Genomic DNA, 26,896 nt, shown 5'->3' on the forward strand with positions numbered 1-26,896 from the left:
CCTGGCCTGCTGTGTTCCACTGGCATTTTGTGTGTGTTGTTTGAATGTTATGTATATAGTTTTACTCAGTAAAGCCACTAATGGTTAATTAATGAAACATCTTTGAAAACTGAAGGCTGGCAAGGAAAATCTCATAAATAAGACTCTGAAGTGAAACTAGTTACCAGGCCTTGAGATCAAAACAATATTTGGGATATTAAAATGCTCTCCCTTGGTGTTTTGTGCATTATTATGCAGAGTGCATAATTAAATCTGTATTATCCAAACTCTTTCCACATTGTCATAAGGGTATTTAAGTTAATGAGGGTGAAATTGAACAAATTAACAAATCATTCTAATTAATTAATCAATCAATTAATCAATCAATTAATTTTATTGCTTACAAAGTATCTTTTTTTCTTTTGCCTGTTCCTGGTGTTACTGTTTATTCTTACTTTATAGCTACGGAAGTTTACTTTGCCCTTAAAAGTACGAGTATCTTATGTCTGTTTTATCTTTGTTTTTTAAATTAAATCTTGTAATTTTATCCGTAATACATAATTGATAGCTATATTTATGACCAGAAACTGAATTTCTCTTTATATGTCGATCATAAATGAAATGATTCTTATTGAAAGTGTAAGCAACCTGTGAATAGGGAGAATTATTGACATACATCTCCCTAATAATAGCAGGCACTGACTCTTACTATTTAGACAAAAATACAGAATTAAGATTTAATCATTAAACAGATTCGGAGATCTCCCAAATGGGAACAAAATAACAATGGTCTAGTGCAGAAATACTGCCATACAACTGATTGTGTGTTACACAACTTACTAAGAATATTTAAGGAAGACAAATGTGTTTCCCTCAAAATTTGGGCATGTGTTTCAAGTGCAAAGGGAAGAATTAGTGCATAGTTACAGTTGGACATCTTTCCTACTTTTTGTGAAATCAGTAGTGCTTAAAGTTCCTATTTTAGTAAAACTTATAACCATAATTTTCAATTTCTTTTCATAATTAGTCTTTAACTCAGAGGATAATTTATTTGTACATTAGTTGATGTTCACTTTGGCAATAAGCCCTGTAATGAACTAAAGATACACTTTTACAGTGAAATATTGTAGACAAAAAGCTGATTTCTGTTTCTAATCATTACTACGAACATCCAAAGGCTGTCAATATACAGGCAGACACGTGCTTTAGAATTTACAAAATATGATACCTTTTATATACAGGTATGAAACTGTTTATATGGCAGTGGAGAACCAGGTGGTGCTTTCCTTCTTTTAACTACAGAAAAGTTCAGGATGAGCTATATTTGTTACTGAAGCGTGAACTGCTCCGATCCAGACCATTTGCATGGCTGGTAGCTTTCCATTTGACTACAGCCATTTTCTCTTCCATTGATCTACTCAGAGTCGACTGTTGACACCAACAGCACAAGCAGGACTGGAGGGCAACATGAAAATAAATTAGCAGCAAGCCAACCCTAAAACACACTTTTAACACATTTCCTTCTCAAAAGGTGGAGAAAGCATTTTATTCAGCCTTTTATCTTTTTTTATCAGTAGCTTGAAGGTACATAGTTCTTTTTCCTTTTTTTCTCTTCCTAATTGTATTGTAAAAGGTTTTGATTAGAAATTGTCAGTGCTGAATCTGCAAATTTTGCATCAACAGTGAACTTGCATTTAAGGGACAAAATAAAATTAACAAACAATATGTTCTGAAAAGATTTTTGTAATTTGACAATGTAGAGAAGTTTGGAAGAATGGGACCAATTTGACAAAACTCATAATCCAGACATGACAGGAAGATAAGGAAATTTGAAATGGTTAGAGTTGGAGGACTGCACGAAATTATGAAATTACAAATGCTTGCACAGTTGGGGATTTGTAAATAATGGTATTTGTTTTAAATGCAGTTTGTATAAAGGGATGTCAAGAAGGCCACTTCTGAATGAGATGAGTGTGCAGAATATACAACATAGATAGTAGTTTTGCACAATTTGAAGGATAGAAGTTGATGGTGAATGACTACAGTGATATAATGGAGGTGATGGAGCTGGAAGTGCATTAAAAGTGAGTAAGTGGTCAGAAAATATTCATTTATAAACTGGTGAGTAGCAACCAAGGGTGTGCTGGGGTTATGGCTGGAATAGATTAAGACTGAATTGAAGGGTAAGATGATAGAAGAATTGGACAAGAAGATTGAATGTTGATTCCTCAAGAATGGAGAGTTGCTTTGATACAGAAAAAAGGCAAAGTGCTTCATATAAGTCAAGAACAGTGGAGGGGCAGAAGTTTAACATCAATAGGAGCTGTACTGAAGGTCAGTAATTTTGGGATTGTGATGGGATTTGTAACTGTGAAGAAAGTTCTGTATGTAAGATAAGAATCAGAACCATTAAGCCATATACTTTGGTGAAGCTGGGCCATCTGATTCCAGATAAAGGTTTCCTCTTCATTCTTGAGAGGAATATAAACTGGGTTTGTGAATGGTGATCTCCAGAGTATGTTGCGCCCCCACCAATTTTCTGGTTTAAAAAAAATACAATGATTTTGGTTTTTGAATTGAGTGCTCTTTGAACTCTGATCTTTCCTGGTTACTGAAGGTCCTGTTGCATGCATCCATTTTTCTGGTTGAGCTTTACTGCAGTATAATCAGGACCCCAAATCTGGTCCGCACTGCAGTCCATCGTCCTAAAGAAAGTTCTGTATTCTGTGAAAATTTACAATGAGAATAAAATATTTGGTTTGACATTTGTGCAAACTTACCTTGAAGCAGTTCTTGAACTTTTGACTGACAAAGTATAATGCCACAGGATTTATGCAGGAGTTTAGAGATGCCATATTAATCCCAATATAATCTAGAACTAGGAGAAAACTGAACAAAAATGGTGCAATAATCAATTGCATTACAAGTTGAAGCTTTTTTTGGCATTACTTTTTATATGTATCTTAGTGCCAGAAATGTTAATTTAATGGACAGTTTTGAGTTTATTTTCATTGCTTCAGAAAAAGGACTTGGATATTTACTCATTTATGATTGCTTACCATTATATCTATGAGAACGTGACAAATGGTTATTGTGCTACATCCTATTACAGTGAAGAATTTCCATTTTTTAAATAACACATTTGTTATCTTGTATCAAACTATAAACCAAGTGAAGAGTTCCTATTCTGAACAGGTAATTTAAAAAAAGTACAGAAGTACAAACCGGTAGATCAGGCCAATAAGGGGAGAGTCTTGAATTGCTGGAGAACATATGGAACTTGTTTTGTATAAATCTAGCAAAATGATCTGTAGACAATAACACTGTAGAAATCTTCAGCTTTTTGGATATAAAGCCACTCTTTAACAGATTGCATTTGGCAGTGCAAAGAAGAATGGCACTTGGAGGCATTTATTTTTGTGAACAATACTGGAACTTATTGGTCTTGCAGATGGGCAGGGGCATTTTCACTCTATCATCAGGTTTAGGGACCGCACAGTTGTACAATTCAGAATTATAGTTCACTGTCCTGTAATTATTTTAAACTCATATTTTATTCAATATATCTTAAATATATGATATATTGGTCAAGTGTATTTTGGTTAGCAATCTAATTTTTATATTATTTTGCAGCAAGAAATATGGAAATATCTTATTCTAATTTGGGAACAGTGACTTTACTAATTAAGGAAGTACATGTTTAACACTGGGTTCAAATTTCAAAGAACATTTATTATCAGTGTATGGATGTGTTACCATATGGTGCCTTGAGATTCATTTTCTTGCAGGCATTTACAGGAGAAAAAGATATACAATAGAATTTTACAAAAAACTATTCATAAACCAAGACTGCTGAATCCCAAAATGCAGCATAAAGATAAACTGCAAACAAAAATAACATTGAGAACATGAGTTGTAAAGACTGCTTTAAAGTGAGTCACAGTTGCTACAGAAAGGAAACAATTGCAATTAATTTCACATTTTATGTATTTTATAAGTGTGGAATGCAAATCTGGAATGCATCTTAATTTGAAATTTAGTGTAGGAAACACTTGATAGTATATATAAGTGTAGTTTTGCTTTTACAGGTCCTTCCCAGATTACAGCAGATTCCATTTCTGAGAACTGCTCATTATCTGAACATCTCACAAGTCAGAAATTTGGCAGCCTAGCAAAATATTAAATGAAAAAAAAAACATAGGCTAACCAAGGGCAACGTATTGTTAAACAGGGCATTTAACTTACACATTCAGGTATTGCCATTAACTGAGCTCCTACTTGGCAGAAGAACCTAGCAGCCAGTGAATCCATTCTGCAGGTCTCCCAGTTATCATTCATATGTATGGGCTGCACATAATCAGGTAATTGTAACTTGGGGAGGACCTGTGTTTGATTATTGTTTGTTATCAGTTCTATGCCTGAACTGAGAAACCCAAGATTCATTGTGTCTGACAAAGCAGAAGTGAGATAATCTTTTTAAAGACGCCAGAAACTTACCTGAGTAGTTCACATCTATTGGGATCTTGCTCATCATAAATAGTTTTTTTCAAGATTCTGCTTAAATGCAGTGGGAGCCAACACATGGCAAAGATAACCACCAGACAGAAGACAGTCTTGGCTACCTCACGTCGCTGAGAAATGTTAAAGAACAATGAACAATGTGATAATTTCTTCATGTCAGATAGATACATTCTAAAGTAATGTCTAAACACACGATGAGAATATAGTGTTTATTGATGCGAATAGTCATTAGATGAATGTAAGTTCTGAATTGTTCTTGTATATGGAGGACAAACCGTATTAAAATTACAATCCCAGCCACTGTATAACTAGACTGTGGCTACACCTAAGAATATCTTTGTACTGAGGGGATGCCAAGGCGTTAAAGAATTTTGAGTGGAGAAGTTTGTTATGGCATTTTAATTGATGGATATGTTGTGGTTTCAGAGTGTTCTTGATTAGACAGCTAAAAGCAAACAAACAACTCAACCACATCTGTAGAGACTGAGGGATAATGTACACTTTGGTGTGAGATGCTGCATCAGCTCTTCTCCAGGGAGGACAGCCAGTATAAAGAGATAAGTGAGTGAGGTGATGCAAGAGCTGGTAGATGAAATCAGGTGGGGAGCGGGATGGTGAGTAGGTACACCCAGGTTTGGAGAGTGGAGGGTGAAGGTAGTTTCAGAGACTTAAAGGTGATACTCTGGAATATTGTAAGCAAGGAAAAAGATAAATGGAAATAGAAGGAGAGGGGACGATGGGCAGATGGAACCAGTGGGGGAGGGGCTAGAAGGCTCCGTGGATTGTGCATGGGTAGATGGACCCATGTAGGGGATGGGAAAGAAATTGGTCACAGGGCTTAGACAGGTGATAGGGAAAGAAACTGGGTAACAGGAGTTAGGTTTCTCACTCATCACAATTTATCAGATTGTCTGTTGGCTATATATTATTAACCAAACATATCTCGTTAAAAAACTAAAAGTTGCTCGACTTCCAGTGTGGTGAAAGAACACTGGATCTGGCCCAAAAACCTATAAAGGTAAACAGTTCCAGGCTCTTGGTTTTGGAGGGTTCTGAAACTTTTAGATATGCTTACTCTAGTCTTTGTTCTTTCTACTGTTTCTTCTGTTGTAATTGTCTTACCTGCTTTATATGATCATTGAGAGCAATTCGCATCCCATTCCTTCTACTCAGCATTTCACAAGTCATGAGAGTGTAGAATATACCAGTGCAAGCCAGAGGCAGGCAGAAGTAAAAGCCGAAGAGCCACCAATCTTTCACATTCTTGTAAAACTGTTAAAGTAGCACAAATTGTATGAGCTTATAATGAGTAAGCAACAGCTATCTGAACTGCAATCTATTATTGGAATCATGAAACTACCTTTATGCTCTTGAGTAAAAAAAAGTTTGTAATTTAGTTTTGGTCACTGTGTGGGACATCAGTTGAGAATGTTCAGTAAGCCTGCCTAGATAGATAGATGCACACACACCTCTGTAATAATTTTATGTGTTGTACTGTATTACTGCTGCAAAAAACAGATTTTATGACATTTGAGTAATTATGAACCTGCTTTGTGCCTAAGACTTTTGCACAGTATGGTAGGTCTTTGAAATAAATGATGGTTTTGTCTGTAGGCAGGATAGTTGAGCCCTGCCTGATCAAATCAGCACGTTGGGCAGGATGCCTGATGGAAGGGTAAGTAATGGTATTTGCATAGATAAGCACTCTGACCTGAGCAGTTTTGACAGCATGATTCTGGGACATGCAGACTGGTTTTTCCAGTAAGGTTACAAACGTTGCACAGAGATCGCATATCGAATTGCTGGATGTGGATGATTCAGGTATGCTTGAAGTTTGTCTGAAAGCACCTGAATAAATTTCTAGAATATCATAAATTGATTGGGAGTTTATTCACAATCACTTTCCATTCTGGGAAACAGAGAAGAGATTTTGGGTGTGTACAGTACCACTATGAAAAATGAAAGGACCATTTGTCACATTCTGTCGGCCAATGTTGAACCTAACCAATAAAGAAATAACAAAATCAAACGTAGTGTTTATAGTTTGGAGAAGCATTTGCACACTGACTCTCGACTACCTAAATGTAATGTGTTTTAATTCCTTGTTTCCAAATTGAAGGCGCGGTCTTGTCTGGATTGATGCAGGATTTGGATACAGGTGTCGCCTGTTTTTCGAACGTCACCTCGCTGTTACGAAAGACCTACATTAGTTACCCGTTTTCGCTAACACAAGGTGCTTTCACTGTTACAAAAAAAGGCAGCACGCACCCCGAGCAGCCAAGCTCCTCCCCCGGAACTGCATTCTAGTCGCCATTGCTTAAACACGTGCCTGTGAGCATCTGCTTTATGTCGATTTATTTTGGGCATCCGTTAGCAAGATGAGTTCTAAGGTATCGGAAAAGCCTAAAAGAGCGCGTAAAGGTGTTACACTTAGCGTAAAACTAGACATAATAAAGCGTTTCGATCGTGGTGAACGAAGTAAGGATATAGTGAGTTTGGCTAAGGGTTTGTGGAAGTTAACGAAGGTGATGTTGAAGAGGTTTTGGCATCCCATGACCAAGAACTGACAGATAAAAAGCTGATGAAGAGGAAAGGATAACAATTAAAACCGAACGCTACTGCGAACGGCCCGAAAGTGAAGTCGTCCAGGAACTGAACGTGAAGCAATTGCGTGAGATTTTAGCTGCGATTGACAACGCTGCACTGATTGCAGAAAAGTATGACTTTAATTTTGAAAGGGTACGTAGGGCATATTTTCAGGATGGTTTGAATGCTTACAAAGAACTGTATGATAGAAAAATGCGTGAGGCTAAGCAGTCAAGCATACTGTCGTTTTTCAAGCCTTCCACATCAGCCACGGCAGACGACGAAACTCGACCTTCGACATCAAGGCAGGCGGGCAGGCATAATCTCAGTCTAACACCCCATTATCAGTGTGCTCGCTGTCTTCCCGATCCAGTAAGTAAGTGAAGCTACACTGTACATACATTATTTCTACTTTATATAGGCTGTGTATTTTTATGTGTTGTTTAGTACGATTTGGCAGCTTCATAGCTTAAAGGTTACTGGAAAGAGTGCTTCTGCCGAGAGCGCTTGCGTGAGACAGTGCTGCAATAATTGTGGAAAAGTATTATTCCTACATTATGTAGGCTGTGTATTTATCGCATAATTCCTGCTTTTACTAGATATTACTGTTATTTTAGGTTTTATGTGTTATTTGGCATGATTTGGTAGGTTTTTTTTTGGGTCTGCGAATGCTCACAAATTTTTTCCTATATAAATAAATGGTAATAGCTTCTTCATTTTACGGCCTTCCGGCTTACGAACCGTTTCCTAGGAAAGCTGTACCTTCGAATAGCGGTACCTTTGAAACCTGGTATCAAAATTTGAAAATAATTTACAGTGACTCTTACCTCCATGAATTCTGATGGCTGGGATAGGTGAAGCAGACACACTTTGAGTTCTTCTCCTCGATACTTAATTGAAACCATATTGAACCCTATAGCTTCTGGAATTGCTAAGACAACAGAAACCAGCCAAATAGCTGTCACTTCTAAGGCTTTTTTTAAGGGAATGCCAATGCCCTGGATACGACTCCAAGAGGCCACTGCTCGGTACCTTTTTAAAAAAAATGAAAGATTAAAAACTTCTCATTGAGATACTTTATTATTCTCAGTTGTGACTGCAAATAAAATGACACTCATTTCAAAGGAAGAGAAGTATCAACTCGCTCAAGATAATTTCTATCTGCTAAAATATTTTGTTTTTAAGCTTAACTGTACATGTGCTTGCATCATTGTTCCATTCAATTTTGTGATGAACACAAAACAGTTTCACTAATATTACAAGCAGAAAAACAAGCCCTGTGTTTTTCCAGCACATTAAATGGTTTCCTACATAATTCAACACCTTAATTTGTACTTAGCAAATATTACATGGTCCTCTCAACTTTCAGTCCACAGCAGTCTAACACAAAGTCCACAGTTCAGTGTATTGCACGTTCAGCTTTCATTACTTCTTCTCTAAAATAAATGTGCTCTATTACATAGAGTAGTTGATTTGCATACATGATCTGTGTAAATGTTATTTCCCCAACATAAGTGAAAATTGTACAGTATTCTTTACTGTCACACTGTGTTTTCAGTATATTTCACAAAAGATGGATAACATGGGGTATAGAATTATGTTGTAGGAACTACTAAAGAAATACTGCACTGAATAAGAACAATTGTTCTATTTTACTGAAGTTGTATTTTTTTGATAGACCTGGAACTTGTCATCTTTGATGAGCTATATTTATTCACAAAGGTGAGTAATTAATATTTGGAAAAATAATTTGGGAGTCTGCTTAAAATGATTAACTTGATCCTGAGCATCCCAATCTAATATCTGGAATTGAGTATACTCCTTAACATGGACAGAATTTGTTTATGATATAATATTTTTGTATAAGCTGTTCAGTTTAAAGATGCCTGTTTAACTTAATTTTGCAATAGATGATGAAGCAAGTGATCACAATGTAATGTATGTATCTTCCATGTATTAATTGTGTGAATAACATGTAAATAAAAAATAAAGTTTATGAATGTGCTATACCTGTCAATGCTCAGTGCACAAAGACTGAGGACTGTGATGCCAACAGATGCCTTCTGAATAAATGGTACAAATTTGCATACTTCCACTCCAAAAGGCCAGTCTACTGCCAGCAGCTATTTTAAAAAAAAAGATTGGATGCTATAAGAAATTAGAAATATAGTTAATTTTTATATTGAGTAAACAGTCAATACATCCAGGATGTTACTGTATGGTCAAGATGCTGCCAGTGTTGCATAGCTGTTCTGCAGAGTAGATGTATAAGGAGTGTTTACAATGAAAATTTAAGTGTGATAACTTGCTCATAGATGATTAGCTTGATGACATTCTGGCTATATTACTGATTCAAAGTACACTTATTATCAAAGAATGTACAAATTATACAACCTTGAGATTTGTTTGCTTACAGGCAGTCACAAAGCAATAAATCCTAAAGAACCCAATAAATTGAAGACCAACCCCCCCCCCCCCCCAGTGTGCACAGAGAAAGGAAAAAAAAATACACACTGATGATTGTTCTTAAAATTTTCATTTAGCTGCAGTTATATTAACAGTAAATATATGCAATTAGTAACAACTAGAAGCAGTACATTTTTTTCAAATGATTTAAATTTTGTGTCAATATGCTTTGATTGTAATTTTTCAATATGACTTATTTGAAAAGGTAAAGTTCCATGTAACAATATACTTAAATATTTCATTTGTTTCCAGATAATTCTCTTCCTAAGTGAAATTTCTTTCTTACAATACTTCTTGCAAAAGCTTACCAACTTACAATTATATTAATGGAGGGAGATTCAGAAGGTGGCAGCTTATTATTTGGGGGAGTAAAGTTGATTTGGATAGTAGGAGTAAGACACTTTCCATAGGATGTGACAGGAGGGGTTGCAGGGGTTGCTGTAGAAAAGTGAAAATGGCTTTCTTTAGGATAGAGAAAGCCAATAAATGACGAGACCAAAATCTGCTCTGATGTGTAGCATTTTGAATTATGGTATTCTGATGATTGATGTCTCAAGGTGTTGAGGGAAGTTACCAAGAAAAGTATCGAAGTGATCAAGTCTCAAGCTGGAGCAGATTTTGATGACAGGTAAAGAAAAGCTCCAGCTACTTTTAGAAGTGGAAAATTGATTTTCAATGACAAGAGACAGGAGAGATGTTGGAAACTGGAAGAACACACACAAATGCTGGAGGAATTCAGTGGGTCAGGTGGTACTTATGGAGGGAAAAGAACAGTCAATTTTTCTGGCCAAGAACCTTCATCAGGACCCTTCATCCTGATGAAGGGTCTCAGCTCAAAATGTGGATTGTTCATTTCCATAGATGCTGCTAACCAATTGATTTCCTTCAGCTTTTGAGTGCATTGAAATAATTTTTGAAACAGAATGTGTAGAAGGATACTGAATTCATAGGCAGAATGCTGGAAAAATAAATACTATTGCAAATGCTGGAATCTGAAACAACCCCTCATTGTTAATCTGTGCACATTGCAGTTGGCAAAGCTCAATATTGAATTCTTCAACTTCAGGTAACATTTTTTTCTGCCTGTCCTAGAAGTAGTCATTTGCCATTCCTCTCCCATTTTTTTTCATATTTTATATTTTGGCCTGCTCAGCAAATCTCAGTAGACCACACTATACATCATCAATGAGTTTACATTATTAGCAGCATTTTACACAGATGAAAGAGCTTTATTCAAAGACTGCCAATCATTTCATGCTATTTCCACCCATTGCCCTCTCCCACCTTCTCAGTTACTTAGACTAGCTTGCTTTTTCTCAGTTCTGATGAAGGGTGTTTGACTTGAAGTATTAACTGGTTTCTTTTTCAAGAGATGCTGCTTGATTGGCTGAGTTCTTCCAGCATTTCCTCTTTTTTGTGTCAAGCAGGATACTGGATATACATTTGAGCCTAGATGAGATGGTAGCTGACAAAATCAATGGACTGGAGAAGAGATGCTTGTAGTTGCTGTCTTGCTGATATTTTGTAGGGATTTCAATACACCTGAAATTTAATATGGCAAAGATGGACAGTAATTTGAGGAATGTCAAAGTGGAGGCTTTGCTGAGTGTAATAGTGTAATGAAGAGCAGCATGTAGGATATGTATGAAAAGACATGGACTTGTGATAGAGAGCCACAGTGTAAAAGAAGAGAGCATTAGTGACAATGCTTTGACATGCAAGGGTGAATTCCTGAATTAACTAAGAAATATTCAATAGTCAGTTTTGCAATGTTTTTGTTTCATTAGTGGTATGCACATACATACCCTCTCCCAGAAACTAGATTTGATTAAAAAGCTGAATACCCATAAGTCAGCCATGTAAGTTCTTGTACTACTGTCTTATTAAGCTAGCAAGTTCTGTTTGAAGTGTAGCATTAGCTTGATCTATTGAATTAAATTTGATTTTAATTCAGCTAGTTTAGACCTAGTGTAAATAAATCTATTTGATCTGTTAATTTTGATTCCAAGGGTGTTTCATATGTGTCACTGGGTTTATATACTGCATGTTTTCAGTTTTGTGATTAACACAGTTTCACTGTATTCCAACCAGACCATCTCTAGGGACTAATTACAACATTTAAACTTTATTGTGGAAGGGAAAGATATATGCTCTTTTGCAATTGCACCTTATCAATTTCCTTTCTTTGCATAGATCAGCTCTTACTTTTTTTAAAGAACACCTGATTTATCTATTGAATACACACACACCCTTATCTTGCTAAGAAAGTCTAATCACATTATAAAACCTGTCCATTCTCCTTGTAAATCAAAGCCATGCTTTTGTCCCATCTCTATTTCCATAGTACCTTGTAAACAGTAATTGGGATGTCTATGAGGATGTAGAGCAGATCTCCAAGTGCTAGACTAGCAATCAAGACATTTGGCCCATTTCTCATGCATTTGTTCTTGTAGATGATTCGGAGTAGTGTGCAATTGCCAATGATTCCCACCACAAAGATCATGCAGGAGACCATAGAATTGATGTATTTGAAGGCATGTTGTATCTCTGTTTGCTTAACACACAGTGGAGGAGTTGAAGACCCAGGTGCTTTCTCAGAGGGTCTCTTACTTAGATTTTGATATCCATTTGTGTACAGCAGAATTGCAGTAGGTCTTGATGAGTTTGAAGACAAAGTTCTGCTTGGCTTTAGATTTTCTGTAATAAAATTCCTGTTGGTTGTATTTTTGAAAGGCATATCTTGCCCATGAGTGATGACATTCAGGCAGGTGAATAGAAGTGAGAAAACCACCATAGTGGCCATTTGAAAACTGGAAACAGGCACAATTACTGGATGTGCTTAAGCTGGTGGCAGTGAAGATGTCTTCTACAGGGATCTAAATACATGAAAAACACAGAAGAGAAAAATACTTTACAAGATATTTCCTTTTCTTATGCTCAGATATTTTTAGAAAAAAATGGGATGTAGAGCGCCTTGGTATTTTACTGACTCATCTCTTATATTAGAACCAGTATTTAACAGCAAATAATTTTGTTCATTTGTGATTGTCTAACATCATAAACATTCACATAAGGACAGTTCATGTAAATGATTTTGTACTACTTTAGATTTCATCTTATATTTTCTATAATCAAAATTAGTTGATGCTAAATATGAAATATTTAGGTTTTCTAATTTCTGTAAGTCTCCATGATTAACTAATCCTGTATTACCACTTCATGCTGCAGTAGTCAGATTAATCTTCAACCCCAGCAACTCTGAATATCAACTTGTCAATATATAAAGAGATTTGTAAATTTATCTTGGCTGCAGAATTTGGAGTTCAGTTCCAAGGCACTGATCACTTTCTAATTAGTTCCCTCATATGAATTAAATGACGTTATTGTGTTGCTTTCTGGCTCAAAACCTGAAATATAAATTATACTGCTGCATTGTTATTGTCATTCAGTTTTTTGATCTACTTTGTTTCAAGCTCTTTGCATTTTGTGCCAACAATGAATTCCTTCCTGTATTATTAAAATCATTAATCACTATACTAAGGGCTACATTAGGAACCCCTATCATTTAACTAATTTGTGCTGACCTGACAGTGATCTTGACTTTGAATTATCATCTACCCTTGGTTAGCTTTCATTCCTTAACTATTCAAAAATCCATTAACACTTGTCTTAAAAAATATTCAAAGACTCTGGCCCAGCCTTTGAGAAAGACTCGCAGCCTTTCACGAGAAAACTATAGTCTAATCTCTGCCTTAAATGGGCAACCTCTCATCTTAAAATGGTGACCCAAAGTTCTAGTCTTTCTCCCCCAGGAGAGGCATACTCACCAATTCCGATTCATCAAGATCCCTCAATTAAACACCCTATACTCTGCTAAACTAAACTGTACAAACATCTATTGCAAGGCAATCTCTCATTCCAGGTATTAATCTTGTAAGCCTACTCTGAACTGCTTTCTGTGTGTCAACATCCATCCTAGAAAATGGAAATCAGTATTGAACACAGTACTGCAGATTTAGTCTCACCAGCACCTACTAAAGCGTAAGTATTTTAAGTGCAAGTATTGTTTTTTTCTCTTATAATACTTGCATGTACAGTATATAGCTCAGAATTTTAGGATACTGAAAAAACATTTTTCCTTAATCAACAAGAAGTGAGACTTAGACCTAATAGTATGCTGTTATGTCCATTGCAGACACTGTAGTAACATAAGGGAAAATAGCTGTTTGCCCAGAGTGAGAGCACATTAACAGGCACATGAGAATCAAATAACCCAATTTCTGTGATAGTTGTTCAAGGCTGCTGAGATACCTGGAGAACTCCACTAATCTTTGAATAAATGTGGTGAGATCTCATGCATCTACCCAATAAGCAGATGATTTGCTTCAACTTAAAGCTGTTACCCCCAACAGTGACACACACAAAATGCTGGTGGAACGCAGCAGGCCAGGCAGCATCTATAGGAAGAAGTACAGTCAATGTTTTGGGCCGAGACCCTTCGTCAGGACTAGGACTCCCAATAGTGCATCATTCTCTGTTGCTGACAGCCTCAGCGCAGATACTCAACCTCTAAAATGGATTTTAAACCTGTGACCTCTTGATTCCTTCTGAAAAGTATTAACCATTGTTGGTGCTTTTGATTACCAATTTACTAGTGCAAATATGTAATCAAAAATCTTCTTTGGTTCTATTTTATTCTACAATTAATATTTTATGTTGAGTAGTGAATTAACACATTTTAGTGGATCTGCACCATGTTACCAGGATTTCAGAAAATGCAATTTTCTTATGACATCGACTGAAAGCATATTTATCGCAAAAAAATGTTATTCAATCCCAAGAGAATTTAAAATAATTACTACCTGTTGTCTTTGCTTTATTCTTGTTTAAAACAGTAGGTAATATAGATATAAGAGGGATAGATGCTGAATCTGCTCTTTCATTATACATATGAATTTATTTAACCCTACTGTGAGTGTAGTTGACTGAGCCTTGATTGCCACTTCACAGCAGTTCTGAAAGTTGGCTGTTAGGTTTGCTAACTCTGTGACTTTGACTTGCACAGTTGGCACTTGCATTGTAGTGGAGTTATTCATTACATTTTATGGACATAAGAGGTTCTTGTAGTCAGATACTGTACTATGTGTGTTGTAATAAAGATCTTGAATCTACTTGACAAGACATGTTGATGGCATGTCAGATTGGTGCCAAGTGAGCAGACTGTGGGAAACTTCACAGCTTTTTGGTGGTGATTATCAAACTCCATTTCTTGCACTGAGTTTGTCCACTGGTGTAACGCTGGTCAGCATCTGAACCTCAGTGAATTATGATGGTAGATCAGCAGTTGGTGGATAATAGACAACATTATATTGCAACAGACTTAGAATGGCACAGTTCTTCTCCAGTAGCCTCTTATTTACAACTTCCAGTTGTATATAAAGTGGTGCAAAGTTGTAGAGGATTAGGGCCCTTGTGAAGTGTCACCAAATTACTGAGATAATACACATCAGCAATTTTGGTGGATCTACTCTAGTCCACAGTAATCTACTACAGAGTATTGGATGGCATGAGCTCCTATTCTAAGGGTTGATGTCTTGATTCTTGATGTCGTCATCTTCAGATTGGTGCAGTAGCTCAGAGTCAGAAATATCATCACCCCTAGGGGTTTTATCATTTGGCCAGGTATGAGAACCTCTCGCAATTAGAACAGTGGAAAATACTGGAATTATTTTGACTGACTGTGTTATGTCTGGCAGAAGTTGGTGAGTTTTGTGATGTTTCTGCTTGATGAATATTATATACCTTTAGAAGAATTCTGAATTTTTTCTGGCAGATATCATCGGTCTAGTTAAATTTCCATGGTTGGTCTTGTGGAAGGTTGTGGTTTCAGAGGTTTTACTGGGTTGGAGCCAGCACAGATCCCAGAGGCAGTCTGTTGAATGTATTCTCCCAGCATTACTAATTACTATGTGCATCTTGAGCTCTTCGTCATGGAGTAGCAATTCAGCAATGCCAGCTATTGATGCTGCTAACTCTTCTGCAGTTTCCATGAGTAGATCAGTGCTTTTCTAAGGTAGAGTAAGTTCCAAGAAAAAAGGGCCTTTTGAGAAATGTCAATGGAAGTACTTGGTCACTTGTATATTATATATCCAAAAATCTGGTCTTATCTTGGAAAAGTGTTTGTGTCTGGAATTCCCAGAGATTTTTGTTTAGACTCATCAGGAGGTTTCTAAATCTTAAATGTCTCCATGGGTGCATCTGAGCACTGTTCCATGCACCATTGGTGTCTCTGGTAAGGGCTAGTTCGGTACTGTGGTAAGGCCAAAGTTTTGATTGGAAATAATTTTATGTGGAAAAGAAAGGGAAGCTGAAGATAGAACAGTAGTTTAATAGCACACTGAAACTTTTTTTTGAAGAAAAGAATAGGTATCAGAATTACTGAACTAGCAAACACAGTGGGCAGAATGTGAGGGGAAGTCAAATGGTTTCTGGTTTGGTGGGAATAGGCTTAAGAGGGCAGGCAAAAGGATTTGTACACAGGATGAGCTTGGGGAAAGCAGGCTGAAAGTGGATCCAGAAAAGGATCTGAGTTGTGAGTGATAACTGACAAGGCACTTGAGAGAAGTTTGTTTGGGTTAATTAGGGAGGGATAAAGCAGCAAAGGATGCTGAAGTCAGGATGAAAGAGTCGTGATGACAGGTCTTGGCCCAAAACATTGACTTTTTATTGCTCTCTGTATATACCGCCTGCTCTGCTGAGTTCCTTCAGCATTTTCTGTGGACTACTCTGGATTTGCAGCATCTGCAGAATATTTTGTGTAAAGATACTAGATGGTTATTCACAATCTTTTTGACAATAATCTGTGAACAGTCTGTACTCTCAGGGAAGAGGTAGCCAGGGAAAAGGACCAAAGACTCTGATGGAGCAAGTGACACCAATGGCTATCTCTTCATTCTGAGGTTATCTTAGGATAGTGAGCAGTTTTGGCAGAGGAGCATACAGTATATTTCAAAAGCATTTTATTAAACCTTATGGAATCCTCTGTGGAATGTAAAATATATTAGCCAGAATTTAAAGGGGCTTTGATTCTTTACTTTGAAGCAGTACCAAGCAGTAGCCGATATATTTTCACCTCTAAAGAAATTGATACAGAATAATTTAACTACTAACCCCTTGCATGCACCAATACATTTGTTTGTGCTATTCATATGGATCTACTATAGAGGGCAGTGCATTAATCTGATTTGTCTCATTGCAGAGTAGGAGCGCAAACCCATAATAAAATCTTGAGGCAAACATGAAGAAAAATAATTGTAATGCTTCTATTCAGAAATCTAGGTCAATATAATGCACTTGCAATATACATCCAATGGTTTTGAACTGAGCTCCTCAATGATATTTAAAGCTAGTAATTAGAAGTATGAGTATTTATTTAACAACAAGGTGATTTCTTTTTATCATTCTTTCTATTCTGAAAATTAACTGTAGAAGATGTGGCATATAGACCAAGTTTTGAATTTTCCAAAAAGATTTTAAGTGTTTAGTTTTTTTATATTCACTTAATCAATATTTCATATTTTCCTTTCTGTACATTATTTAACATGAATTACATTGCCCTCATCCTCAGTTAACAATTTATTTCGCAATTCTTGAATCTTATTTTTAAATGAGAGGTCAGGTTGATGTTCTGTTTTTATGTTTGTTTGCCTCACTGCTCTGCTATCAGATTATACATTATGGGTAAAATTGTCTTTGAGTTGAGCGCAGGGGCTAATGAAAGTCTGATACTATTAAATGCCCTGCTACCACAAATTCAGTACCATGTAGATAATTTGTGCTGCACCCGTTTGTGGCTGTTACTACGTGATCGTTCAGCTTTAGCACTGTTCCTCCCATCACCATGCCAATGGGTGTAATATCTCTGAGGACCTGACCTGGACGCAACATATTGATGCAGCTATAAAGAAGGTGCGACAGTGGCTATATATTGAGGAGATTTGGTTTGTCAACTAAAACACTTGAAAACTTCTGTTACTTCCGACTGGCTGCATCGCCATCTGGTATGGGGATGCTACTGCATAAGATTGAAATAAGTTGCAGGAACTTGTAAAATTAGTCTGCTCTATCATGAGTACCAGCCTCCATAGTATCCAGGGCATCTTCAATGAACAGTACCTTAGGAAGGCGACTTCCATCATTTAGGATCTCCATCACCTATGATGTGTCCTCATGACACTGTTACTGTCAGGAAGGAGGTACAGAAGGCTGAAGGCACACACTCAGTGATTCAGGTACAGCATCTTCCCCTCTGTCATCTGATTCCTAAATGGACATTGAACCCATGAACACTACCCCTCTACTATTTTTATTTCTGTTACTTTGCACTACTTATTTTAACTTTAATAGACGCATATATGCTTAATGTAACTCATTTTGTCCTCTATTTATCACGTATTTTATTGTACTGCTGCCATTAAGTTAACAAATTTCATGACATATGCCAGCGATATTAAATCTGATTCTGATCTCTATAATTCTGACTGTACTTTGTTAAGCTTATGGAGGTAGGATGTGAGCAGCTTTCAGAGCATTCCTCATAAAAGCTGGATTGATGACCGGTTTAATTTCAATATTCTCACAAATTATAAATCAAAAATCTCTATTAAAACCATTAAAATATTATTTATAATCTCGAGGAACCTCCTATCCAATCTAATTTGTGAATTACCAGACTTAGTTATTACGCTGTACCAAAAGAGATTTTAGTCACAGGGTTCTTGACTTGTTCACAAGATGAATATTGGTAAAAATGCACAATATTAGAATCCTCAGTGCAGTTTATTGGCTCCTTTTACTGTTTCTATTCTATTTTCATTTGAGTGACCTACACCAGTAAGTCTGATTATCCAAATTATTATTTGACGTAACTTTTTTCTTTATATATTTAGTTTCACTTTTCTTTCATAACAGACTTTCTTCATATCTAAAGGAAATCTGTTAATTGATAATTTAAAAAAGTTTACCTCTTTCTTCAGATGGGCGATAAAACTGATGGAAAATTTCTGATACTCCGCCGATTCCAGACAAGTGTGTTTCACATCACTTAATAATATCAAGGGCAGACGGTCCTTGCAGTGCTGCGGATATATATTTTTTAAGGCACTTCCTTTCAGTGTGCTTCTCTGAGAATAGGCTGTGTATAATGTGGAGCACCGTGGAGATTTTATAGACTTCATTTCCTCTGTCTTGGGGCCGAGACTATTGGCACCAATAGCTAAGCAGTATCGGACTGTTCTGGAGTGAGTGACTTCTCACCAGCAACAGGCTACAGAAATGGACTGTCCACTGTTGTACTTGACATTGCCTGCAGCCGCATTTTAATGAATCTAAATTTGATTTTAATACACTATAAATTATATATTGTAATAAATTGTTCTATATCCAATTAAAGTGTATTAATAATCTCAGAAGTTTTAAACTATAATAAAAGATGCTTTCTGATTTTATGTGTTAGGTGGAGATGAGATTCGAGATTACTCTCCTTCCCTCCCCAAAGAGAAAACTTTAATAGCAGATGCACGAGACTGCCTAATAACTAGAAAAAATGCTTTATCATTTCTGTGTTTAGAAACTAATTTTACTGCCTTCACATTTTCGATCTAAAACTATTGCGTTCAAGTGGCATGTTGATCTACCAAGGTGGGTGTAGAAATGTAGGATGTTTGTTTTTGAATGTTACACTGCTCAAATTATTTTAAAGTACAAATAATTAAAAAATTAGTAGCATAAATATTATAATGCATATTGCTGGTATTGTGAATTTAGTTCACAAATGTAATGAGACATGAAAATCCTAAACTAATTTTAAATCTAATAGTAAACCTTTATATTAACTGTACTGAAAATCCAGTCGGTGTTTTAATTCAATCAGAAAGTAAAGGATGAATACTAACCAAAAGAATAAATAAAATACTGATGGTCCAGTCTAACATGCTTTGAATCCCAAAAGACTGAGGGTCTGTTCAGCACCAAACACGAAACAATATCAAACCGCAAAGTCAGGACATACAGTGCATTTCCAGTTGCTAATTAAGAATGCTATTTTTGTGTTATTGGGTATTGTAATGTACAGTAAGCATGGGTCGCAGTATTCACTTGTAATTCCTGGTAAATATCAGTCTGGAAGTTATACCAGATAGTGCATTGAACTAATGGAAGACAATAACAAGTCAGACAAGTTATTAAATTTCTATCCCAGGTAATAGCATGGTGCTGACAACAGTCCTATGCTGATCAGTTTGCACCAGTTCTGTTGGGTAACTTGATCTGAGGTTCCCTATCACTCTAAACCAAACAATTGTCCTTGCTTCTCTCTCTTTTTAATAACTGAGTGTCTGTGGTTTCAAAGCAGAACTTTATATTTCTATTGTTAGCTTCCTTGTCCTTTGCACTTCAAAAATATAGTCTTGAAAGTCAAACACCAACATTCCACTGATGCAAAACTGCTATAGACAATCATAGAGCAGCATCTTAATCTCTGGAATGATTACTTGACTGGGGTAGAGATAAAATGCTTAAAATATTGAATAATACTTACTCTGTTCATATCTGTGCCAATGCAAACATCGATATTTGAAATATTTATGGTAATTAGCTTCCTTTCATACTAATGAACCAATTAGGAATAATCACTTTGGGCTAATTATGTCTACGTATATCCTGCACCAACAGACATTGCTAACTTTAAACAGCAAATTAAAGAGTTAAAAAATTAAGGAATGGGTCCCATGTTATTTTTCATACAAGCCTGCTAGACTAATTAAAGGTGGCTAAAAGGTGTTGATGAAAATGTTGGGCAAAGGTTCAGATAATTCCTCTTAAATACTGTTCATAAGCCACTATTTTGAAACAAGAGAAAATGGGTGTGGTACAGGATGTCATGACATTTTAAAATTTCTTTTAATTCAGTTGCAGTTTGCATCTCTTTACCCAATGCGACTTTTGTGGGATTTGGTACATTAGAGTTAATGAATAACTTCCTGAGAAACTCTACAAAACACAATGAGGGTTAAATCGGATGGGTCTGGAAAACAAACTTGGGTATTGTGATACACAGTTATCCTCCATCTGTTTCATGTAATGCACACAGCAAGGCATCTTAAGGAAACGGGCCAATGTGCAGTCAGTGCTCAGTGTGTCTTTAATTGGCTTCATAGATGAGTAGGAATCCTAAAATTAAATTTTAGGGGCACTATGTATGGCCAGCAGGCACACTATGGAAGTCTACAGTGAGTTGAAAATGTCCTGGGAATGAGAGAAGAATGGCAGAAGGGATTTCTAGTGACATTCTGGAAGTATTTGTAGAGGAGGTGATCAAACCTGTAGACATTTATGCAAATGATTATGCAAATGATCCAAGTCATTGGCATCAGAAAGCACGTTAATGGCAGGAGCTCGAGTTGGTAAATCGAATGATTACTGTCACATGTGGCAAGGTAGAGTGCAAAATTTTGTATTATATACTATCCATACAGATTATTTCATTACAACAGTAATACAAGGGAAATCAATAACAGAATGCAGAATAAATTGTTACAAATTATAGTAAAAGTGCAGGTAATAAGTTGCCAAACTATAACAAAGTATGTAGATTATAAGGAATCCATAAAGAGTTTCTACGTTCTCTCTGTTTCCTCTGGTTTTGTCCCACCAAACATAGAAACATAGAAAACCTACAGCACAATACAGGCCCTTCGGCCCACAAAGTTGAGCCGAACATGTCCCTACCTTGGAAATTACTAGGCTTACCCATAGCCCTCTATTTCTCTAAGCTCCATGTACCTATCCTAAAGTCTCTCAAAAGACCCTATCGTATCCACCTCCACCACCGTTGCTGGCAGCCCATTCCAAGCACTCTCCGCTCTGAGTAAAAAAACTTACTCCTGACATCTCCTCTGTACCGACTCCCCAGCACCTTAAACCTGTGTCCTCTTGTGGCAACCATTTCAGCCCTGGGAAAAAGCCTCTGACTATCCACACGACCAATGCCTCTTATCATCTTATACATCTCTGTCAGGTCACCTCTCATCCTCTGTCGCTCCAAGGAGAAAAGGCTGAGTTCACAACCTGCTTTCATAAGGCATGCTCCCCAATCCAGGCAACATCCTAGTAAATCTCCTCTGCACCCTTTCTATGGCTTCCACATCCTTCCTGTAGTGAGGTGACCAGAACTGAGCACAGTACTCCAAGTGGGGTCTAACCAGGGACCTATATAGCTGCAACATTACCTCTCAGCTCCTAAATTTAATTCCATGATTAATGAAGGCCAATACACTGTATGCCTTCTTAACCACAGTGTCAACCTGCGCAGCTGCTTTGAGCGTCCTATGGACTTAGACCCCAAGATCCCTCTGATCCTCCACACAGCCAAGAGTCTTACCATTAATATTATATTCTGCCATCATATTTAACCTACCAAAATGAACCACTTTATACTTACCTGGGTTGAACTCCATCTGCCACTTCTCAGTCCAGTTTTGCATCCACTCAATGTCCCGCTGTAACTTTTGACAGCCTTCCACACTATCCACAACACCTCCAACCTTTGTGTCATCAGCAAACTTGGTAACGCATCCCTCCACTTCCTCATCCAGGTCACTTATAAAAATCACAAAGACTAGGGGTCCCAGATCAGATCCCTGAGGCACACCACTGGTGACCGACCTCCATGCAGAATATGACCCATCTACAACCACTCTTCGCCTTCTGTGGGCAAGCCAGTTCTGGATCCACAAAGCAATGTCCCCTTGGATCCCATGCCTCCTTACTTTCTCAATAAGCTTTGCATGGGGTACCTTATCAAATGCCTTGCTGAAATCCATATACACTACATCTACTGCTCTTCCTTCATCAATGTGTTTAGTCACATCCACAAAAAATTCAATCAGGCTCATAAGGCACAACCTGCCTTTGACAAAGCCATGCTGACTACTGCTAATCATATTATGCCTCTCCAAATGTTCATAAATCCTGCCTCGGTGAATCTTTTCCATCAACTTACCAACCACTGAGGTAAGACTCACTGACTTATAATTTCTTGGGGCTATCTCCACTCCCTTTCTTGAATAAGGGAACAACATCTGCAACCCTCCAATCCTCCGGAACCTCTCCTGTCCCCATTAATGATTCAAAGATCATTGCCAGAGGCTCAGCAATCTCCTCCCTGACCTCCCACAGTATGGGTTAGTCAGTAAACTGATCACATGGGTGTAATTGGGCAGGATGGGCTGTTTGGTCTGGAAGGACCTGTTACTATGCTGTATCTCTATTAATAAACTGAGGAAAAGGAACAGGAAAAGCAAGGTCTTACCTCTGTTAGGGGGATTGTTCTGCTCTTACCTGAAAGGGCCACTGCTGAAGCAGCGGCATGCACAAATCTGTGAAGAGTGATGGCATCCTCGTTCCTCGTCACCTTTCTCACAATCCACTTACCCCTGTGTCCCCCCAGATTAGGCCTTATGCTTTAAACTCTCTCCTTGCCACCACCCAATCTGCGCAATGCTTGGCAAAGAATTTGCAGGGTGCCTTTTCCCGGACAGGACTAATCCCCCAACTTCAATGCTCACACAAGCCAACTATGGCTCAGTGTCTGCTGGCTAATATTCCAGTTTTCTTTGCAACACCACATCCAGTTCTCCATTATCCCTCGGAAAGCTTCTATAATTTCCGGGGATGGCTGTGCTCTGGGGCTGCAGGGTGCAATCCTGAACAGATTTGCTGAAGAACTTCAGTGCGAGTGGTAATAGCTAGCTTATGGAAATTAGTTTTGCTATATTCTCTATAGAGGCAGTTTTCATCCTTTATTCCTAACCTGTTCTCAGCCTTATCATTTATTCCCACTCTACTCTCCAATTAAGAGATCTGCCAAAAACTACTCTGATGAATGTTCAAGCAACACACACAAAATGCTGGTGGAACGCAGCAGGCCAGGTAGCATCTATAGGAAGATGTACAGTCGATGTTTCGGGCCAAGACCCTTTGGCAGGAGTCCTGACGAAGGGTCTCGGCCCGAAACATCGATTGTACGTCTTCCTATAGATGCTGCATTATACCAACATTTTGTGTGTGTTGCTTGAATTTACTGCATCTGCAGATTTCCTCGTGTTTGCACTGATGAATGCTCTCTTGGGTGGTATCACCATCACTAGTGGAATTAGTTTAAGGGTCCCCAGATGGAGCCTTTCTGAAAATGCAGCTTGTTTCCTTAACACCAAACAAATAACTTATTCCCTTTGTTATAACATGTTGAAAATAAGCTGTTAAGGTTTCATTTAAAGGCACAGAAGTAGAAAGCTGAAAAATTGGATTAGAAATATAACATCAGTCATCTATATCAATGAACTGGATGATAGTGTGGTAAACGGAATTTAGCAAATTTGCGGATGACACCAAGATTGGAAGTGTAGTGGACAATGAGGAAGGCTATCAAACCAGCTAGAAAAATGGGCTGAAAAATGGCACATAGAATTTAATGCAGACATATGTGAGGTTTTGCACTGATTTACATGGAGAGCTTTTGGGCACTGAGGAATATGGAAGGACAGAGAGATATGGAGAATACTTTGAAAATGGTGTTACAGCTGGATAGAGTTGCAAGGAAAGATTGTGGCACATTGACCTTCATAAATCACAGTAGTGAGTACAGGAATTGGGTGTTATGTTGAAGTTGTATAAAGTGATGTTGACACCTAATTTGGAGTATTGTGTGCAGTTCTGGTCACCTGCTACAGGAAAGATATCAATAAGATTGAATGAGTGCAGAGTAAATTTACAAGGATGTTGCAGGACCTGAGTTATAGGGGAAGAGTGAATAGGTTGGACTTTAATCCCTGGAGTGCAGGAGTATGAGGGGAGATTTGATAGAGGTCTACAAAATTATGAGGTGTACAGATGGGGTAAATGCAAGCAGACTTTTTCCACTGAGATTGGATGAGACTAGAAGTAGAGGTCATGAGTTAAGGGTGAATGGTGAAACGTTTAAGGGCAACATCCTCTTCACTCACAGGATGGACAGAGTGTGGAACAAGCTGCCAGCAGAAGTCCTAGTGCTGAATTTCCTCCATTTGTAAACAATTTCTCTTACTGTGGACTGATGATCACTCATGTCTTTAGAAATGCTTTTGTAGCCTTTTCCAGCTTCCCGCATCTCTACAATTCTTCTTCTAAGGTCCTCTGAAAATTGTTTTGATTGAGGGATGGTGCACATAAACAGATCTTTCTTGAGAAGAGCAGGCTCTGTCAGCAACCTGACATGGTGTGTCTTTTTTTAATATAGAGCAGGGCATCTCTACAACCCAAACCTCCAATCTAATCTCATTGATTAGAACACCTGACTCCAAATGGCTTTTGTTGAAGGCATTACTGCAGAGGTTCATATATTTTTTCCCAACAAATACATGTAATATTGGATAATTTTTTCTCAATAAATAAATGAACAAGTACTGTATAATGTTCTTTTGTGTTATTTAGTTGTGTTCTAGTTTTAGGACTTATGTGAAGATCTGATCACATTTTAGGTCATATTTCTACAGAAAAAGAGAAAATTCTATAGGGTTCACAAACTTTATAGCACCACTGTACTTATTAATTAAATAAAAGCACGCACTTGGGAGATGGCTTTAACTGGTGTACTCACATTGCAACGAGAGAGAGAACAGTGTGCATGCATAGACAACAGATCAATACGTACTGCTAAAGGGGGGGTCATTGCTCTAAAAGAAATAGATCCATACATTACACTTCCTCCCCCTTTAGATTAATACAACATAAAGCTGTATATGTACAAAACATTCAACTTCCCTTTCATATTCCAAATGAACATGCTTTCACAATAACTGTCCATAACTAGCTTCACAGTTCTGATGATTCAGTTTTTTGGATGACGCTGTTTCTTTCAGGATAGAAACTCTAGACCTGTGGAGTGACATCAGGTTTGGCAGGTGTCAACGACAATGTTTTTGTCACACATCAACAATGTTCTTGTTGCTTCACTTGGCAACTGGCTGACCTGTTTATTTTGCACTTTCCTCTGTAGATCTGGTTTCAGGAGGTCCATGCAAGATCTCAGATTCCTGTTCATGCGCAGCATTGTAGGTGATTGATTTGTCGTTGCATGGCAGAGTTCTGATACACAAAAAGACAATGCTGTAGAGAGATGTCCTCCTTGTCCATCACTTTAGTGGACTCCTTCAAGGTTTGGATAAACCTTTCAGCTAACCCATTTATTGCTGGGTGGTAAGGAAATGACTTGAAATGTCTGGTTTATTTTACTTCACGAACAGTTGGAATTCTTCTGACGTGTGTTGTGGTCCGTTGCCACTCACAATTTGTTCTCGTAAGCCATTTCTGGTGAAGATAGTCTTCAGGATGGGGGCAGCATGTTTATCCATTCCCTCCTCAAATACCTTCTGATTAGCATTAAGCAGCTGTGCCAGCCTCTGGTTAGTGCTACCATTTGGCTGCAGTTGCCTGTTGATGCCACATGAGAGCTTTGATTGAGAGCCAAGTTGGATTTTTCTCAACCATTTATTTCTGAAAAGTGCTGGCCCTCCACTGTTCAACACATAAAGCTCTAACTGTTGCATTTGGCCTCCATATGTCACCTTCACTTTCAGTTTGCCTTTGGGAGACACTTTTTCACTTGTGTAGGTCTTTAGCATCACTGAGCTTTAATGGTTCCTTAGAAAACAGTCTGTTGTAGTCAGCCTCTGGAATCATAGACAAAGCTGACCTTGATCCCAGCTCCAGTGTCAGTTTTAAACCAGACACATCAAGCTTTCTTTGCTCATCCACATTGTTCGTGTTACAATACAGTTTAACCCTCTCGATGTACAACTCCCAGCCTTCATTAGCACTATCAAATTTGTCAACTTCCCAGACTGAAGCCATTGCCACATTACTTTCACTTTAGATTCAGCACATCTTTCACTCTTACTATGCACTGTACTCACGTGTTTGACAGCAGCTGTGACGGCTTTCCCGTGCCGTTTAATTCTCGCTGTTTTGTCTTGTAAATGTCGGTGCAGTTCATGATATTTTCTAATATTCAGGATTGTACTCGTTGCCAATTTGTTGTGTCTGTGCATTATTTGTTGTGAATTAAATAGAAGCACGTATGTGGGAGATGGCTTTAACTGGTGTATTAATATTGCAGCAAGCAAGAGAGCGAACAATACATAGATCAATACGTTGTGCTCAGCAGTGGCATCATTACTCTAAAAGAAATAGCTCCACACGTTACATTGCTTGCAGCAGAAAACTACTTTTTAACTGGTAATATCTTTTC

The 26,896-nt window shown here is 37.6% G+C and overlaps 1 protein-coding gene across 1 annotated transcript; it reads right to left on the reverse strand.

Annotated features, from left to right (window-relative positions):
• Positions 1-354: 354 nt before the first annotated feature.
• LOC140734408 (endothelin receptor type B-like) lies at positions 355-18,727 on the reverse strand. The gene is made up of 8 exons (XM_073058313.1): positions 18,576-18,727; positions 11,900-12,428; positions 9,097-9,209; positions 7,914-8,118; positions 5,623-5,772; positions 4,477-4,610; positions 2,760-2,868; positions 355-1,434 (listed from the first exon to the last, which is right to left on the reverse strand). The coding sequence occupies exons 2-8, from the start codon at positions 12,353-12,355 to the stop codon at positions 1,288-1,290; spliced, it is 1,314 nt and encodes a 437-aa protein (XP_072914414.1). The 5' UTR covers positions 12,356-12,428; positions 18,576-18,727; the 3' UTR covers positions 355-1,287.
• Positions 18,728-26,896: the final 8,169 nt, after the last annotated feature.

The sequence above is a fragment of the Hemitrygon akajei genome, chromosome 10 (genome assembly GCF_048418815.1).
Source record: "Hemitrygon akajei chromosome 10, sHemAka1.3, whole genome shotgun sequence".
In the NCBI taxonomy this organism is placed as follows: Eukaryota; Metazoa; Chordata; class Chondrichthyes; order Myliobatiformes; family Dasyatidae; genus Hemitrygon; species Hemitrygon akajei.

Excerpts from the sequence above, each read along its gene's own strand:
- LOC140734408 (XM_073058313.1), bottom strand. The coding sequence starts at position 12,355 with ATGGCCACTATGGTGGTTTTCTCACTTCTATTCACCTGCCTGAATGTC. Across the intron at positions 9,210-11,899 it reads TCCCAATTACTGTTTACAAG|CTGCTGGCAGTAGACTGGCC; the intron begins GTACTATGGAAA and ends TTTTTAAAATAG. Across the intron at positions 8,119-9,096 it reads TGTGCACTGAGCATTGACAG|GTACCGAGCAGTGGCCTCTT; the intron begins GTATAGCACATT and ends TTTTTTAAAAAG.